Genomic DNA, 19,969 nt, shown 5'->3' with positions numbered 1-19,969 from the left:
GATAACAAAACAAGGCATATAATAGCCTAAGATCTACTCAGATCATGAATAACCAGGGTTGACGCATATACACTCATCACATTGCATATACACCACCCCTAACATATAACAAATATCACAGCTAATAGGAAAACTAACCTCAAACCAAACTTAGGCAAGATATTAACCTCATCCAGGCTAGTATTCAACCTCGAATCCCGTCAAAACCTCGATCTAGCCCTCCAATCGCACAAATCCAAGCTAAATATCATTCAAGAAAGTCAAAAATACCATAGAAAGTTATTCCAATCCATAATCTTCGATCTTTGAAGAAATCTCCAAAAGTCAATAAAAGTCAACTCGGGCTCACGTGCCCAAAATTCAAGACAGTACCAAAATTTAATAATCCATAACCCACCTAGTCCAAATATATAATTAGTTTCCAAAAATGAATCCAAATTGATGCTCAAATCCCCAAAATACACTTCCTTAAAATGTAGACAACCCCTAAATTTTCTTTCAAAATTCCAAGCTTTAGTGTAGATATCCATGGGTAATCACTATATAAAATCAAATCCAAGTGAAAATTACTTACCTCCAATGTAGTAGTAAAATTACTCTTCAAAGTCTCATCTTCTCGAAATCTAGGGCTCAAAATATGAAATAATGGGTAAAATTCCGAAAATGGCAACTTAAATGCATTGCCCAACAGTACCTTACGCAATCACGGTAGTACCCTCACGATCGCGAAGGTCAAACTGCCTCCAGCTCCAGCTCCAGCTATGCTTCGCGAATGTGAATCCTCCTATGCGAGCGCCAAGGTCCACACCTACGCAAACGCGATGGCCAAAAACCCCGTGACAACAAAGCTTTGTGAACGTGACAACTTCAAAATGAATGAGATGAACAAATCACCGGTCATCCAAAACCTTATATGTAGATGCGCCATAATGATCGCAAACGTGAAGAACACTAGAGAACCAAAAGATCATCTATGCCAAACTCAACCAAAATGGTCCAAAACTTACCTAAACCCCAAGGGACCCCATCCAATAAGACCAACAAGTCCTAATACATCTCCCAAACCTATCAATGGCTCTAAACACTGTAATCAACACCAAATCCCAGAATCTTTAAGTTCATATACTTTCAACTTCAAACCAAGCATCTGATTCAAGCCTAATCAATCCAGAATGAACCTGAACTTTGCACACAAGTTCTAAATGATGAAATAGACCTATTCTAATTTCCCGAATAACAATCTGACCTCGAGAGAGCCAGATCTAGGATTCCAAAAAGATGGGTGTACCATTGCTTTTAAGATAAATATTAAGTTTGATGACATAAATACTTACAGTAAAATAACTTAGGGAGATAAAAATAATTAGTTTCATTATCACAATTTACAATTGTACTCGATGAGTTTTCATACTTTAAAAATTATCTATAATAGCATCATTGCTTACAATTGCAAATACCTTACGCTCATATTAAAAACTAAACAACCATTCAAAAATTCTTCACTAATGCTATTACATAGATTATTTTTTATGAGCTTCATTGAGGAGAATGTTCTTTCCACGCTTGCAGTAGCAACAGGTAGAATCAAAGTAAGCTTCACAAGTAAATAAATATGACACCAAGTTTGATCCAATTTTGTCTTTGCCATCACTATAGCAAGATCCTTAATACCCTTCAAGTTGACAAACTTTCTATCACACGTTCGAGCATAGACAATGAAACTATAAAGCTGAAAACTAAGATCTCGAAGCTTGTTGTCATCAAACTCACTAGGATAATACTCGGTCAACATCATTATTCTGTCTTTGTCAAAATTAGCAAATGAATCAACCATATTCAAGCAAGTCATACCAAGAAGTAAGTCACTAGTCACTACATCAAAACGTCTATTTAGCTCATGAAGTAGCAAATCAATAACTGCATAAAATACTTCCACACGAAAGTGATGTGCATAAGAAACTTCAGACTTCTTGCGCTTCGACCTTGGATAGTCTTCATCCATTTTGAGAATCATAATATCATGTTTACCACAAAATGAGTAAACCTCATTCATCAAAGACTTCAATTCACTTTCTCTCATCGTTTGCAATCTTGTCTTTATAAGGTCAAGCAAGCTCATAGCATTGATGTTGTATTGGTCTCTCTTTTATAAAGCTTTGTTCAATTCATTTGTAAGAAGAAACATCTTGACCATCAAGTGCAACAAAAATACAAATTCAAATTCATGAATATTGCCCAAAAGATTTTTTGCTGCAAATCTCTCAAGAGAATGAGAACTATTTTGTTGCATATCTTTAAACACATTAATAATTGAAGAAAATATAATCATAAAAATTTTCAAGGTCTTAAAATGGGATCCCTATAGAGTATCACCTGGTTGTTGGAGTCCACATTCTTGATTCAATCCTTGCCCAGTAATTATTTTTCCAGATTTAAGTAATTCTTCTAGATTTTTTACTTGGTGTTGTCGAAGTAATTTCTTATGATTAAAATATACTCCGATATGATTCAATGCATTCGTGACAACATCAAAAAATTATTCATATCCAGATACTTTTTAGAAAGAGCTACAAGTCTCAATTGCAACTGATGGGCAAAACAATGAACGCGTAATTTGGATGAACTGATGGACTAAACAAGACTTCAGGCCATTTATTCTTCCTTGCATATTACTAGCTCCGCTATAACCTTGTCCACGTAACTTGGATAAACTTAACGAGTGAACCAAAAGCAAATAATTAATTATTTTCTATAATGATAGTGCAGATGTATCATTCATATGGACAACAGCCATAAAGCGCTCTATCACCTCCCCACTTTTGTTAATATATCGTATAACTAGTGCCATTTTCTCTTTATGTGAGAAGTCATTTCATCAACTAATATCTCAAAGAAATCATCATCTAACTCTTTGAGGATAGCTTTAATTGTTTCTTTAGCATAAGCATCCACATTATCCTTTTGAATTACTGGACAAATCATCATATCATTTTTGTGGAGCTTTATGTAATATTACCTTTCCCACGTCCGAATGCTTATCCCCATAAAATTCCAAAAGTTAAAGAAAAGACCTTTATATTTGGAATCTTCACTCTCATTATGACCACAAAAGTGAATAGCAGAAAAAAGAAACAAGACAGTTGGATTTCAAGTTTGCAACTAACCTACAGTTTTGACTTCTTTGAAGGTAATGAACTCAATAAGCAAACAAAGATTCAAATTGCTACTACATCTTTATTTACGGTGTTAACATCACTAACACCAACATATTTAATGAAAGACCCCACCATTTATACTTTGTTGTAGAGTTGAACGAGTAGAAGCAACAGAATAGCACGTGCTAAGGGAAAATAAGAATTTATTTTTCAAATGTCAAATGAAAGATCCTTCACTGTGTAATCAAATCTTGATGGTTGTTTTCCAACCTAATTACCCCGAGTTGGGTATTTCATGATATCTCACTTTCATAATTCATGAATTTGACACAACGGAAATACTTGATTTCAAAGTTGGTTTATGTATAATCTTGTGTTAATTGAGTTACATAAAATCTCTCATGTTTAAACTATAGATGCTAACTAAGAAAAAAGAGGGAGAAACAAATCAAGTCAATCAATAAAATCATGCAACAGATTGAAACAAAAGAATAACCAAAGAATTCTTTTCAAAACTTGTAAATAAACTGAAATAAAGCCTTACCGCTTTGATGTTTCTCAATGGGCTTTCTTTTATTTTAGGTTTTTTCTTTTTTCTTTTTCTTATCAGTCCCTTTTTCCCCGAAATTTGATGGGTTTCTCTATCGAGATGGTTGTAACGAGTAATGGTACAGAGAGTCCTCTTTCTTTTAGTGTTGATAATTTAGTTTAAATGTGTTTTTCTTAGTGATTTGACAAAGATTGAATCGATTATTTGCATAAAATTTTGTACTTCTTACCGGTTGATATTTCTTGAACTCTATATATGTCAGGACACTCAGGAGTCAGGGCTATGAAATGGCTATTCAAAGTTACCGCACGTGAGTGTTTCACCATTTTTGCTCATATTATAATTGAATTGTTGTTGAATATTGTACGCCCCAAATAAACCTTGAATGCTAGCATTGCCGGAAAATGTTTCCTCACAATAGTTGCTTAGCTCTTCTGTGACTTAGTAGTTTAGATTGGTATGTTAGCTGGCGCTTAACGTGAAACTTCTGTTTAATTATTGCATTAATTTATATTCGTAACTTTTTTGGGTGTTTCCTTGTCTATGTAATATCACTGTGTTTGCTCTCTTTTCTTTATTAGTTAAATGAACATGCATTATTTTAAGGAATTTTGCTTAATAAAGGAAAAACTTGGACTCTTTTTTGAATCGAAAAAGCCTGGACTCCTCATTTAATTTTAGTTTGTCTGGCTTTCTTGCAAATATTTTGTTAATGTATTTGACTAAGGTAGGATTATTATTCAATTTTGTGTTTGTTCTTCTGAATGTTTAGGCTACTTTTTTGGGGAAGAATTCATTGCAGTTGGATATTATGAAGCTCTGTTCCAAAGTGTTTCTTTTATTCAAACTAATTCAAGATATTTACTCAAATAAGGGTTGCAGGCTATTCATGGAGAACTTTATTTGTCATTATGAATTTCTATAGTTACCAACTAATAAGGGAAAAGATGTGTACCTGGTTCCATGGTTAATAGGTAGTGTACATGTCTGTGATTTTCTATGATTTTCTCATTCCCTAAATTTCGCCTTGTTCCTTTCATTAACATATTGCTCCACTTCTCCTTATCTTTCATGTGCAACTTTTGCATCTTAAAGAAAGAAACAATACATATTCGTGTGAACGTCGATCCTAATTAACATGTTGTTTACCTCGAAAATACGAGTAACAATTAAACTTGATTTATAGTTTTAAAGATATGTGAGTTAGTTCAATACTAATTAATAATCAAAAAATCTAACGTATAAAAGAAAGAAATAAGTAAAATCAAACCAGTGTGCAAGCCAGTCTCGAGCTAAGGTGGTCTCGAGGTAGGTCAAGAACAATAAAGTAAGAACAATAAAGTTAAAGGACTATTCTGGTGAGCAATGAGCAAGAAAGTAAGAGAGTGTATTCTTTTGCCAATGATTGATGATGGTTACACATGATTGGGGTCCCCTTTATATAATAGGGGAACCCTAAATAAGGTACATTTTTATTTACAGTAAGGAATCTTATTGGGACAGCTGTCTAACCGCCTAGTACGGAATAGTACTAACTCGTACAAATCCATTCTGGAATTTACGCCATGATCTTGGGAACGTGGCAGGAATCTTGTTCATTCTGTTACAAACCCATAACGGTATCATTTCGGGATTGGTCATACTCGGCTTCGATGCCCATCGCATACTTCGATGCTCGAGCTTTGCATTTGTCATCGGGCTCGAACTTGGTCCATCAGGCTCGAACTCGACCCATCCTGAACTCGGGCTTGAAGCGACCCTTCGAGCCCATAAAATCGAGCATACCTGATTTTGACCGTATACAGATAGTCCACGCGTTTCTTAGAGTAAAATGATAAGAAACGATTTGATCCTCGATGCTCTGATACCCGATCATGATGTTAATCCTGTGACGTCAGTGACTGAAGTGATTGAAAGGTCGCTTCTGTATAGTTCCCAAGGCCATTTATTGAAGATGACTGATGGTCGGCCATTAGCTTCCCCAAACTGTTAAGATTACCGCTATAAATAGGTCCCCTTCACAACATTTATAATCTTTGCTACAGCATCATCTCCTTCTCTTCTTTCGAATTTCTCAACAATAATAATGGCTAAAACATCTAAAACCGTTCCTTAGAAAGAAAAAGCCTCCTCATCACGAAGCTTTGGCAAGTCTCCAACCTCACACCGCTCCATCTTTTCAATCCGCACCTCAAGCTGCTTCAGGCGATCCCCATAAGATGTTTGCTACTGTGCCAGGAAATCTTGTTGGTTGAAGAAATCACTTGTAGCGTTAGAACTGAAGAAATCCTTCTTCACGTCTGGTTGTAGTGCTTACTTAATGGCTAACGTTTTGGATTGCAAAAATGCTAATGTCTATGGTTGTAGGAACTTTGTAGGAAAATTCAATGTTATGGTACCAAACCTCCTATCCAATTGTAGTCTTGAAAACGTTAGAAAAATGAAGTAGTGATCCATTTGATTAAAATATTGAATTTGTTAAAAATGAAGTAGTGTATATCTAACACATTAGTTACCACCTAATATTATATGACTACTTATTCATATGTAGCAATAGCGGGTTACTACCACGTTTTTTAGAGGGGGGATATTTGGTCTTATCTGATAAGTTGTTACTTAATTATGTAATGTCATGTTACCCAATAACTAACCAATTACCCGCATAATTAAGAATTGTCTCAATTTACTTAAAATTCTACTTATTTTTATTACATCTTATACATCATTCTATCATGGTCATATGATACCTTGTATAGTACTAGTCCGTAAATATCGGGTATTATCGCTCGACCCGTATTTTATCCCAAATCAGCAACCTTCAACGAAACTCGTTTTCTTTAATTTGTGTACCCTTCATGATACTTACTTATCGGTTATTATAAATAGAATAAATACGTTAATTTCAAGATAATTTCATTCCCGAGTCTATGTTAATTAACTGAAGAAGAAACTTTTAACGTACGAAAATGTGAGATGTAATAGGTAGGCCCAATGAGGAGGTGTATTCTACACTGGGTCAAATTTGTTGGCTCAACACTATTATAGTTGAGGGGTGTGTCTTTCGGTTAGAGTTAAGCTGGTTCATGTTCTGATATGATCTAGGTGTTACTCTTCTATGCTACAATGGATTGTTCTGTTGGTTAATTGTACACTTGATGCATTCTGTTTGGACCTTGTAGCGGAATTCAAGCAAGATGGCTCTAGGGGTGTTGAATGGTTGATTGCACCTCGGTTATGGTCTTTCCGGGCAGTGTTATTCGCTTATTTGTGGTTATGGTCATGCACTTCGTGTACTTGATATCGAATTGTGTGTGGTTGTTAATTTTGAGCATTGCTGCTTGGGGTATTTTATATGGACCATTGTTTGGATGGGTCACGCATTGCACCGGGGATATGTTGGGATATGAGCCTTTGTGATATATTCATGCGTCTTGGTTCTACTATGTATGATGGGTTCATAGCATTGCATTTGTGGTGGCACTTGTTGAGCTTGAGGGATGGTTCTCTCATTTGAGTCATTTTGCATGTTTGAATACATTTGAAATGTTGCTTATTGGTGCATGTGTTGCACGGTTTGTGACTTTAGGTTGTATTGGTGTGGCATGCCAATAGAATAGCGATTTTTGATGAGATGAGGTCATTGGACCTAGAATGGGTTCTATTATATTTGAGTACGGTATGTTTGAAAGAATAATATTGGAAGTCTACTTATAATTTGGCTTTGGTTCTTGTCGGGCGAGAGAGATCTCCATGACTTGTTGAATTGATGAGTGGTTATGAGTTTATGCGTGTTTCTTTCATCATCAGCAGTGTACGAAGGTTTTGAATGAGATTTATTTGATATGAGATTTACTACCAAATCGATGAAAACCCTATCTTTCTACTCTTTCTTTCTCGTCGAATGCACAGGTACCGGATCTGTTTTTGAGCAGCCACTATAATTGAAAATTACTACTACGAGCATGCGAGCTAGGTGGTATATCATTTTATTACATCTTTGTTATGGTTATGGGTTGATACAACCTGTTCAGACTGTGTTGATGTGAGATTCGGGCCTTATAATGAATTTTGGATGTTGGAAATTGTATTCTAAGGTTTACGGACTAAGTTGAAGCAAGGATCTTTAGTTATGTTGTGTTGTCAAGCTTATATTGATTGGAGTGATGTGAGATCACCCCAGGTTTGTCCACGATGAGTTTACACAGAGATTTGATGGCTTTGGAATGACTCTCGGCACGTTCGATGACGAATGTATGTTTAAGTGGGAGAGAATGTAAAGACCCGACCGGACGTTTTGAGCATTTGCATTCCGTTCAGCTGTTTAAAGTCTTGAAGAGATTCATATGATGTATTATGACTTGTGTGAATCGTCGATTTTGGTTTTCAGGTGATTCGGGATTGATTTGGAGAAATGATTCTCAACTAGGAAGATTTAAGTTAGAAGAGTTAACCAAGTTTGACTTTTGGGTATTTGACCTCGAATCGGAGTTTTGATGATTCCATTAGGTCCGAAAGTTTATTTTGGACTTGGGCGTATGCTCGGATTTGCTTTTGAATGTTTCTAGAAGGTTTCAGCACTATTTTGGCGAAAGTTGGAAATTTGAAGGTTTGGAAAGTTCATAAGTTTGATTGAGAGTTGACTTTGATGATATCGGGTTCGGATTTTGGTTCCAGGAATTGAAATAGCTTTGTAATGTCATTTTGGAGGTAATTTTCACCAAATGGATTGGGATAAGAGTTTTCTACACGATTTTGATTATATACCATGATTATATCTTCTTTGTTGGCATTTGATTGATGATTTCAGAAGAGAAATTGGAAGTTTTTGTCTAAACTTTCCTAAAATGAATTTTTGAGGTTTGAACATCGATTTGGAGTCGGATATAAGTGAAATTAGTATGGTTGGACTAGTAATTGAATGGACAGTCAAATTTTGTGAGTTTTATTGGGTACCGAGGTATGGGCCCGAGTTTTACTTTTTTGGTTGACTTTGAGTAAATGTGTAAAGATTTGACCTTTATCATTTGTGATTGTTTCCTGAGGTATTATTTGATGTTTTGAGTTGCTTTTGGCTAGTTTCGAGTCGTTCAGAGGTTGATTTGCGCGGAATGGCATTTCTAGAATGTTGTTTGGCTTCTCGTATTATATTTGGCTTGTTCGAATTAAATAACATATTTGAACTTTTATTTGAGGGTATTTAAACCTGAGAACTATCTTATATGAGACGTATTGGGGTGATGCGCGTGCTAGGTAACAGGCGCGAGTGCGTGCACCGAGGTATTCATTATGCGGGTAGTTCCTAGACTATTACATGCCTTATTTTGCTATCATTCTTCTTTGACATCATGTTTTCTTCGTTTATGTGACTACGTGGGATATTGTTCATGTTAGAAATCATGTCTAGACTACCTGTTCAATTGTTTGAGACGTGATAGGGCTATTTTCGCCATGTTGAGCTATGTGCCTTAGCCGTAGTCATATTGTAAAGTCATGATAGTTATATTCGCATGTTATATCTCAGTCCCAGTGCATTGTAGATATGTTGTCTCATATGTTATTGGTGTCCATGTATGTGACACAAGTTTGAATTGTATTTGAGACATATTATGTTATCTCGTGTTATATAATTGGATGTTGTTGCTGTGAGATGTCTGCACAATGAGACTTGAGCAGATTGATGACTAAGGTATGCCATAGAGCCTCATTTATATTAATATTTGGATTGGGTTGCACGCTGCAATGCTTAAATTGATATTAAGGTTACGCGTATGCCAGGCCCCACCTCGGTCTAAACGACACTGATTTGAGGCTACGTTTGCATCAGGCCCTTCTATTGGGATAAGTGATTATGATTAGAGCTTGGGTAGAATCCGTCCCTTCAGAGTCTGACATGCCAGCAGTTGGAGTAGGCACAACATTTCATATACATGCTTTGGTGATGGGAAGTTATGCCAGGCACCTGTACAGTGCTAAATGTGAGTATTTGATGGATCCATGGTAATGTTTTAGGGTATTTGAGTCACACACCTAGAGTGTGCTAAGATTGTGTACGTTTAATGAGTTCATTGTGACGCTGAGTTCTTGAAATGTTTATTTGATATGTAGGCATAGAGATGCACCTTCCTCATGTTAGACAGTGATATGACATTTGACTACTTGACATGTATGCCTAACATGTAGGCATAGAGATGCATTTTCCTCGTGTTAGGCGATAACGTGACATTTATGATTTGATATGTTTATTTGACATGTAAGATAGAGATGTATATTCCTCATGCTAGACAGTATCTGATTATTGGTGACTTAACATGTATATTGACATGTAGGCATAGAGATTTATTTTTCTCATGCTAACAGGTAAATGAAAACTCTTATTTGGTGTTGTGAATTGACAATATTATTCTTTTGATAATCTCATGATTAGTTGTTTCTTGGTGGTGAGATTTTGAATTGACTGTTTTACTGGAAAAGCATGCCTACGTTTCCCGTAACTGTGATCTGGCTGAGCATATATTTCCTAATTTATATACCCTTACTGCTTCACTACACTGTTATGAACTGTTATTCGCTATTGATGTTGTCCACTGACCTTCGTCCAAACTCGTCATTGCTTTCAACCTAAGATTGGGTTTGTTACTTATTGAGTACAAGGGGTCGGTTTTACTCATACTGCACTTCTGCACCTTGCTTGCAGTTTTTGGAGTTAATGTTGTTGTGTATGGCGGGAGCTGGTATTGGAGATATAACTGCATTCTGATTATAGCTGTCACTTGTCCTTGGTAGCTTTAGAATTATAAATATGTTCTTTATATTTCGAACATATGAGTATTTATTTCATACTAGCTTTGAAAACTCTAGGTCTTAGAAGCTCATAATTTGTACTACCAATCCTTGGGTGGTTGTATAAAAGTTCATTTATTTTATCATTTATTTCTCAGTAAATCTCATTTGAATTGGATTATTGTTAATTGGGCTACCTAGTGGGTTGGGTTAAGTATCATCACAACTAATTAAATTTTTGGTCGTGATACTAGGGACCTCCGAATTCGATTCCGGGCATACGCCCTAGTTCAAAATCACGATAGGAACCTATCGGAGCCATCAAAATACCGTTCCAATGTCGTTTTCACAAAAGTTAAATTTTGGTCAACATTTTGAACTTAGGCTTTTAAACCAAGAACCAAAGGGTCCAAATCAACCAATAACTTTTCCGCAAAGAAACTAACCAACCCCGTAAGTCATAAAACCACAAATACACATGTGTGAAACATGAAAAGGGAAAATAATGTGGCTCAAATACACAAACGACCGACAGCATCGTTACAATTTGAAAGAAATTCAAATTCATATATGCATTTCTTCTTTATATAATCAAATTCTTGTATGATATATTCCTGTAATATCGATTGATTCACTTACCAAGTTTTTTGTCCTATCGATGAATATTTCTCAAAACATTTTAATATATATTATATAAAAAAGTTCAATCTATTGGATAAATCTTATGAAAGAAACGAAAACGGTATGTAAGCATAAACGACAAACACAAAAATTTACTTTTGGCTTTGATTACAGTTTGTTTGTATTTTCATAACGTATTTATCATATTTTAGATTTATCTTTGAGCAATATTTTCTTCGAAGGCCCTTTCTTTTCGTCCTTACCTTCTTTCTCTTTTGACTTCGTGTAAGCACACCAATCATTTTTCAAATATTTCTGAAATTTCTCTCAATTGATCCAATTTTCCAGTCACCGTAACTTAGTATTTTATTTCAATTTCCTCTATATCTATTGACTTAATTACATTTCACAATAAAACGAAAAAAAAACTTCCTCTTCTATTTTAACTTTAAAAACTAATCATTATTGTCATGCTTGACGACTTCTTTTAATAATATGTAGATCGTTTTTACTGCATTTTCAAAAATTATCTCATGCTTTAAAGTCTCACACGTAAGTCATCATTGTGAGTTTTGTTAGTCAAGTCGCAGTTTATCTGAAATTTAAAGATACTGCATTTGATAATATCTAGTAGGACAGGCTAAAGGAATAACAACAACAACCCAGCAAAATCCCATTAGTAGGGTCTGGGGAGGGTAATGTGTATGCAGATCTTACCCCTAACCCGAAAGAGTAGAGAGGTTATTTCCGAAAGACCCCCGGCTCAAGAAAATAAAAAGACAAAAGGAGACAATATTAGTATCACCACAAAAATCATAGGAAAAATAGGAACAACATGAAATTTAGAAGAATGATGCAAAGCAAAAGCGATAGCTAGTAAATAGGTCATGCACTGAAAAGCGAAATAGTAAGACACAACATTACCACTAGCTATCTTAGACAAATATCCTACCAGAGTAGTCTCATAAAGGTACAAAGTAAGGCAAGACTCAACTACATCCTAACCCACAACCCTAATACTCGACCTCCACATCTTCCTATCAAGTGTCATGTCCTCGGAAATATGAAGTCTCGCCATATCATGCTCGATCACCTCTACCCAATACTTCTTAGGCCGCCCTCTACCTTTTCTCGTGCCCTCCACAACCAACCGCTTACACCTCCTTACAGGAGCATCTGGGCTTCTCCTCTGAACATGCCCGAACCATCTGAGCCTCGCTTCCTGCATCTTGTCATCAATGGGAGCCACTGTACCTTCTCCTGAATATCATCATTCCTAATCTTATCCATCCTAGTGTGACCTCACATCCACCTCAACATCCTCATTTCTGCTACTTTCATCTTCTGAATATCTGAGTTCTTAACAGGCCAACACTCAGCCCCATACATTATGGTCGATCTAACCACCACTTTATAGAACTTACCTTTGAGTATTGGTGGCACACTCTTGTCACACAAGACTCCAGATGCTAACCTCCACTTCATCCATCCTACCCCAATACGATGTGTGATATCTTCATCGATCTCCCCCCCCCTAGATAACCGACCAAAGGTACTTGAAGTTGTCTCTACTTGGGATGACCTCTGATTCAAACCTTACATCCACGCTCATGTCACGACCCGAATTTTCCACCCTCGGGAGTCGTGATGGCACCTACTAGTGAAAGATAGGCAAGCCAATTATTCCGATTACTTAGCTTTTTTTCATTTTTAATCCCTTAATAGTGGTTAATAAACATCATATACATAACGGAAATAATAAAGCGGAAGACTGAAATATAACAAGTTAATAATAATTCCAATACAGATCCATATAAAACTACCCAGAACTGGTGTCACAATTTTATAGACTTTCTAGGAATACTACAATTAAGGGTCCGAAAGATAAATACGACACTGTCTCTGAAATACATGAAAGAAACAAAATGGAAAGATGGAAGGAGACGCCAGGGCCTACGAATGCCTGCAGGACTACCTCAAGTTGCCTGAATGGACTGAAGGCAGCCACCTCACTGCATTCCAAAAGCTGTAGCACCGGGATTTGCACACAGTACAGAGTGTAGTATTAGCACAACCGACTTCATGTGCTGGTAAGTGCCTAGCATAGCCAACGCCACGATTTTGGCGTGACAATCAAGAATAGCATAATGGGGCGACAACCAGTGCATGCCCAAGATAATATCAAAATCTACCATGCTGAGCAACAATAAATCGGCTCTAGTCTCAAAACTACTAAGAGCAACCAGACACGACCGATAAACGCGGTCCACAACAAGAGAATCTCCCACATGAGTAGAAACATAAAGAGGGGAACTCAGAGAATCCCGAGGTACACCCAAATGCAGAGCAAAATAAGAAGACACATAAGAATAAGTGGAGCCAGGATCGAATAGAACTGATGCATCTCTGTAACAAACCAGGACAATACCTGTGATGACAGAATCGGAGGCAACAACCTCGGTACGGGCAGGAAGGGCATAGTATTTGGCCTGGCCTCCCCCTTTAGGGCGACCTCCACCTCTAGCTGGCTGAGCAGGTAGGGTAGCAACTGGAGCAAAATTCTGACACGATGACTCATAAAACTCGGCTGCACTCCGAATGGGGTGGAGTCTTACTAATCCCTCACTGAATGCTGACCTCGTCTACTATGAGGGCTCGTCAAACTGATTGTCTATACCTGGAGGCATGAATGCAGCATCCTAAACAAAAGAATGTCAATATGAATAATGTACCGAGTATGTAAGACAGAAATGGAACATAACAATAAGTCAACATGAATTAAAGACATGGAAGAACTATAGAGTAAATGACTCAACTCGTAAGTTTGGATGACTCTGTAAATCATGAAATACGTATAGTGTTATGCATATGCGTATGAATCTTATGTCGTGCATAGGTACATGTGTTCATAAATTCATCATGCCTCTGAGGGCATCCCATCACATCATCTCGGCCACTATGGGCAAATCATCAACGTATACTAGCTGATCAGGTGGTGGTGTTTTCCCATATCCCATATACATATATTTATATATATACGCGTATATAACGTCATCTGGTGCCACTGTGTGCAAAATCATAAATGTATACCAGCTGATCAGGTGGTGGTGCGTATAATGTCATCACCTTTTCTCATATCCCATATACATACATAATATACATATATACGCGTATATAATGCCATCTGGCCATGGGTCAATGTAAATGAATGCAATGCATGATAAGTACGTCAATAAAATCTTTCGGAGTATCATAAATGCCTGTGATAAAACTATTATGGAATTTGTACACTTTCTCGTTTCGTTACTTAAAATATTGGAACTTTAATTTGGAATTTTAATAATCAGTTACTTAAGAGAGGGAATTGAATCGCAACAGAAAAAGATTTTCTTTTGGAACTTCAGAGTTTTAATTACACGATTAGTTCACTTTGAAATTCTGAAGTTTTAATGGAAAATCAAGTGATCAGTACGTGTCGATGACAGTAATGAAAATTTTTGTGGAATTTATGAACAACCGTAAAAGAAAAGAACAACAAGTCACCTTTTAATATTTGCCAATGTATAGCTTCCTTTCTCAGATTTTTCAGTTCCCTCTAGAAGATATTTTGATCCAGTCATAAACTAAGGCACTTATTAATTCGGAACACTAAGTCCAAATTAGAAAATGGTCAATTGTAGTAAAATAGAAAATACTATCAGCAACATATCAGTAGAAGCAACAAAGCATATGAAAATTATAAATATGCTAGTATATTTTACTTTTTTCTTGAACAGATGGCACCTAAAGCTTCGGTCAAAGCCTGAGGTCAATGCTAGAATGGTACACGAGGCAAGATCTTTCTCATTACCATTAGAACTAAAAGGTCTAAGCAAACAGGCATTACATGTTAAATTAAGCTTTTAGACATTAAGAGCATAACCAAATTTTGACATATATACTAAGTTAAATCACCAAAATTCTTTTATTCGACAAACTTGAGAGAAGATAGTCAGAAATAGTGTAAATTAAATTAATGAAGAAGAAGAAAATAATACTTGATGAGACATGTGCTAACATGCTATTGAATTAATGAGTAACTGATTGGAAAACAGAGCTTAAAGAATTATGAGACTGGAAGATGAAATTGATATGTAAGGCTTATCATGAGCAAAATATTAAACGATTGGTTAATGGTATTAAAGCAATTTATAATTCGAAGAGCACATGATAGCTAACACAAATTGCCATTTACTTCACATGAATACTTTTGGTTCTGTTCCTTTAGTTTAACTTCCATTACTCTCACGATCATGATTTCACGTTAACTTGCCAATCCTAGAGGAGGATTCTTGAAATGATTTTATTGGGGTTAAAGCAACTACCTACTTAGTCGAATAATAATGGGCTTATGTTGGTGGGCAATAAGTCATTCTAGCCTTGTTTCCATAGAAAGGCATCGAAGGAATAGACACATTTAGAGTTGTGGGACTTGAAGGAATAGAATGCCCCGTTAGAATAGGCAGGCAGTCAATCATTGGAGTTTCCTGGTTTTGTAAGGTTTAAGGAAAGGATAAGAAGGTATTTCCAATGCCAACTTTCTTGTGAATTGCTATTTCAGTTAGCAATTCTTCTAAAAGAACCTTAGAAGATTGCATAATTATAGTGTGTTGGTTCACAAGGCTAAGAGTAGATTGGCTAGGTTTTATTTGTCTATCTTATACAGTGAGAAGATTAACTCAGAAAGGATGTATAAGATCTTATTAAGAGAATTAGATATTTAGGAAATCTTGTTTTTGGACTTTATGGATTCTTACAACATCAAGCTGAAGCCATGATCACATACATCTTATGAGTTCTTCTAATAAACATGACTAAAAGCTCAATAAAAATGGACCACCTAACATATATACCTTTTTAACAGTTTGAGCAGAATGATAATACAAGGAAAACTCTATTGTGAAAATTGCCGACTTCCCAGTTAAATTACATGAAAGTAGCAGAAAAGAAGAAATTAAAGTTATACTTCACTTGGAGAAAAGTGTTAGAGTGACGCAGAAAAGTTATGAATCAATCAGATTCCTTTTAGTCACGACTATTTGCTATCAACAAGTCTGACGTATCCATAGTGTCTGCAGAGGACTTTTTTATACTCCTACTTATTTTAAGTTCAAGTAACATTTTTGGAAGTCCAACTAAAAGTTGATAAACATGAGCATTGAAACTCACCAATGTTGGTCCCTAATTTTGGATATTTACTTGGAAAGTGTAGATGTTAGTAGTATATGCTTATGCTACATCAGGCAGCAGTGCTTGTAGCAGAGTATCTATGAATACTAATATATTACTGGAGGGTTAATGAGATATGATAACTCAAACATGACTACTACAGTAGGTGGTTCAGATAACCAAATTCATTTATCAGTACGTAATTCAGTTTTGAGTTTTGCTTTTCTAATTTCAGTAGGTTATTCCTTTTGTGTTCTCAACAGCAACTGCTTGGTTCTCTTCATTTTTTTCCCTCAATTCTCAAGTTTTTTCCTTTTTTCTTCAAATTTGTGAGTCTGCTAGAAGGAGAATGGACAAGTGCTTTAACATTTTGATATCTGATGCCGAATGAGAAATTGAAGTGATAAAAAATAATTTTAGGGGAAAAAGATTGTGATGCAGTTGGAGCACGAATTTTGGAATTCCTCCACCACATGGAAAAAGGTATGAAGCTGCTTTTGTAATTTACTCCCTGCTATGTTACTTTTAACTATAATAATTGCTGAATATAAATCTTGACTACGGAGTTGGGAGGTAGCAAAAATGTAGATAGGGGAAAAAGCAAGAGCAATAGTAGAGTTCCTAGCCATATAGCTTAATATGTAGTAAGAGTTTATTAGGCGTCAGAGGACTCTTTAACATTCTTTGTTTGGTTCAGTTCCAACATCGGATCAACGTAGTTATTTTCATTTGGAAGGTAGGCAGTATATATATTGTTGAGCTTGTGGTATTTTAGTTTATGTCTCATCGTATGTTGGCCTTTCAAAGAACCAGTAAAGGCGAAGTTAGTGCAAAACTTTTGGTTATGATAGAGATTTTAGGATCATTTTGGATCGTGAATCTATATTTTTGCCACAACATTTGGTAGATCACTTTTTAATGTTGCTGAGGAACGCATACACCCACTTGCTATTCCAATTGCAAATGAATAAGTAGTTGTGTGGTCAAAAGAGAACCAAGTGTTTAGAGAACTTTTAGCCAAAAAGGACCAAAGTGGTTAAGGGCCTTAGTTTCAATACTGTCAAGGATATGTATACTTTTGAAGAATGCAAATCACCCAAAATAAGGAACATTTTAGCTTTCAGATGTTTAAGCAAGCAAATTTGATGGTTATTTGTGGTAACTGGTAAGTTTAGGTGACAAGCTTCATATTTTAGTTGACGTAGTCATTTTCATAATGCTTCAGGGAACAGAGGGGACTACAACCTGGAAATTGGAATTTTATCATCTGTGCACAAAGATATACTGGGAAAGTCCAAAAACAAATATAATGCGAGTAATCTTCCAAACGTGCATGTTCTTTGTGCATTCTGAAGATCAATTTAGTGTTTGAAAATCTCAAGCTTGTGTAAAGATACTAAAATGATGCATTTGTCTTACTTTAACTGTGTGATATTTTATTATACCTTTATTCGAGTTTAGTAATTTTAAAGGTTGTCCATACTTGACTTGGCTGACAGATTGCCAAAATTATTTTGAAAAAATATTATTCATGCCGCCCGTGTATATATGCGCGGAAAAGGCGGTCCTTAGAATTCAGGTTGTATATACAGAGGAGTTAGGCAAAGGACATGGGAAAATTGGGTAGCTGAAATTAGAGCATGTCAACAATCACTTTTGGTGCAACTGCAAGCTAAGAGAGCTGAACTAAAAAAACGGCGAGTAAGAGTAATACACGGGAAGTTGGTACTTATCTCAAAGACAAAATGCTCTTACAGTTGTGGACCCTCCGTTACATTCACAAGAAGGTAGAAAGTATTTTGGGGTCCATCCCATAAATTTAGGAACACTTTTCTTCCGCAACTTTTTCTTCTGCATTGTCAAAAAGGGTAGGTCAAGTGTAGTAGGCAAGACTCTGCCAATAAAAAGAGAGCTTCGGCTCTCATTTCTATACACCAAAAATCCCAGACAATACATCTGAGTGAAAGATAGAAAACAAGGTATTCTATAGACTATAAGAAAATAGTCTGTGAAGAAAAAATAGAGTGTGAGAGATATTGTAGTGGGGTGGAAAAAGCAAAAGATTATTTTTTCTTTTGAGGGTGTAGTGGTCTTAGGAGTATTTGTACTCGTTACTACACAGTGTAAAATTCCTCGCTATAGTGATATCAGTTGCTCTTCTTGGCCGTGGTTTTTCCCTTATTCAGAAGAGTTTTCCCGTAAAATCTTGGTGTCATTTTTGCTGCATTTTTATTCTTGCTGATTTAACCATAACTTAGTGGTCCGCGTTTATTATTAATACCATAAATATTATTTTTACGGGGTTATTCCCAACAAGTATATTGATGTCTAACTTCTAAAAGACGACATACTTAATTACACACACAATGTTGTATGTACTTATATAGGTATATTGTGATGTATACATTGATCTACAAGCATTAAAGTTTCTTTTTAATTTTTTTCATTTGTTAGGTCATGCTTCTGCAACTACAAATATGCTAATTATTATCGTCAAAGGATATAATATGATTGATTGCTTGTCCATCTTTGAAGTAGGTGAGAGTACAAAAATTGTATACTTTAAATATTCCAAACCATTGCACTGTCAGGATCAACTTCAAGTACATATAATGTAAGGAATTCTTCTACTCCAGCATCTATTGCACATAAAGGTATAGGTATATATCTATTTGCCAAGAATATAATCGTATAATATTATATTACTGTCTCCTTCCATAACATTGTCATAATTCATCATGTATAAGTAAAAGAAAATTTAGATGTCGAATTGCTGAATGATGAATTGAAAAAATTATGTGCATTTAAAAGAAGTTCCAGATTGTAAATTTTGTGGAGCAAAAAGGTTCCAATATGAATCACCAAACTTTTGTTGTGGTAGCGGATCAATTAAATTGATTTCTCATCAAGTGCCTATAGAATTACGAAATTTATATTTAGGCAACACTCCCTCACTGCATTCCAAGGCAATCCTGATATTCCTACTCGATTTGAGCAACTCGAGTATGAGCACTATATCACTATGCCCTCGCTTAGAGCCGCTCTTTTGTTTAGGATGGATCTGGGCTGGAAGCGAAAATACCGTAAAAATGGTTATCCGCTCTATTTACAATCCATACTCTTCATATAGGCATCTAATTCCGAATGACAGGTCCTCATTACTGGATTGTGCAGCTAGAAAAAAATGATATGAGCATTCAACATTTATGAGAACTCATGCAGTTTCCATCTTTGCTCAAGTCAAATTTATGTACTGCAACTTTTGGCCTTGATCTTAACTATGTACAATTTCATCTTTACTGATCATTAACTTCTTCTGTTTTGTTGTGTTAAGTGACATAAGCATTATTTAAGATTTTTTTTTTCCTTTTCCAGATATTGGAGTGATCAACATCCTAAGAAGCCAGGGGAAGCGATATGTTTTGTTATAAATGAAGATGCATCCTCTGTTCACCAGTCTGCCATTGTGGTCAATATACCCGCTACTCATAGCACCAGAAATTTACAATGTAGCTCTGTCCACTTTTGTGCTTATTGTAAATACAAATGGCTCATTATGCACATATTTCTAATAGATAAGTCTTTTGCCTGTGATTATTATGTTTCATTCCAGTATAGATCACTGTCATTTAAGCAACACTATTTTATTAGCTTG

The 19,969-nt window shown here is 35.8% G+C and overlaps 1 protein-coding gene across 1 annotated transcript; it reads right to left on the bottom strand.

Moving 5' to 3' along the window:
* Positions 1–1,441: 1,441 nt before the first annotated feature.
* LOC107782475 (uncharacterized) lies at positions 1,442–2,080 on the bottom strand. The gene has a single exon (XM_016603361.2). It carries the CDS (start codon positions 2,078–2,080, stop codon positions 1,442–1,444), a length of 639 nt encoding a protein of 212 aa, XP_016458847.2.
* Positions 2,081–19,969: the final 17,889 nt, after the last annotated feature.

Source organism: Nicotiana tabacum, chromosome 16 (assembly GCF_000715075.1).
Source record: "Nicotiana tabacum cultivar K326 chromosome 16, ASM71507v2, whole genome shotgun sequence".
Lineage (NCBI taxonomy): Eukaryota > Viridiplantae > Streptophyta > Magnoliopsida > Solanales > Solanaceae > Nicotiana > Nicotiana tabacum.
Note: the sequence above shows the minus strand (reverse complement) of the source record. Positions and strands in the feature narration are given on the sequence as shown.

What these genes read in the sequence shown, in the direction of transcription:
- LOC107782475 (XM_016603361.2), bottom strand. Translation starts at nt 2,080, where the DNA reads ATGAGAGAAAGTGAATTGAAGTCTTTGATGAATGAGGTTTACTCATTT.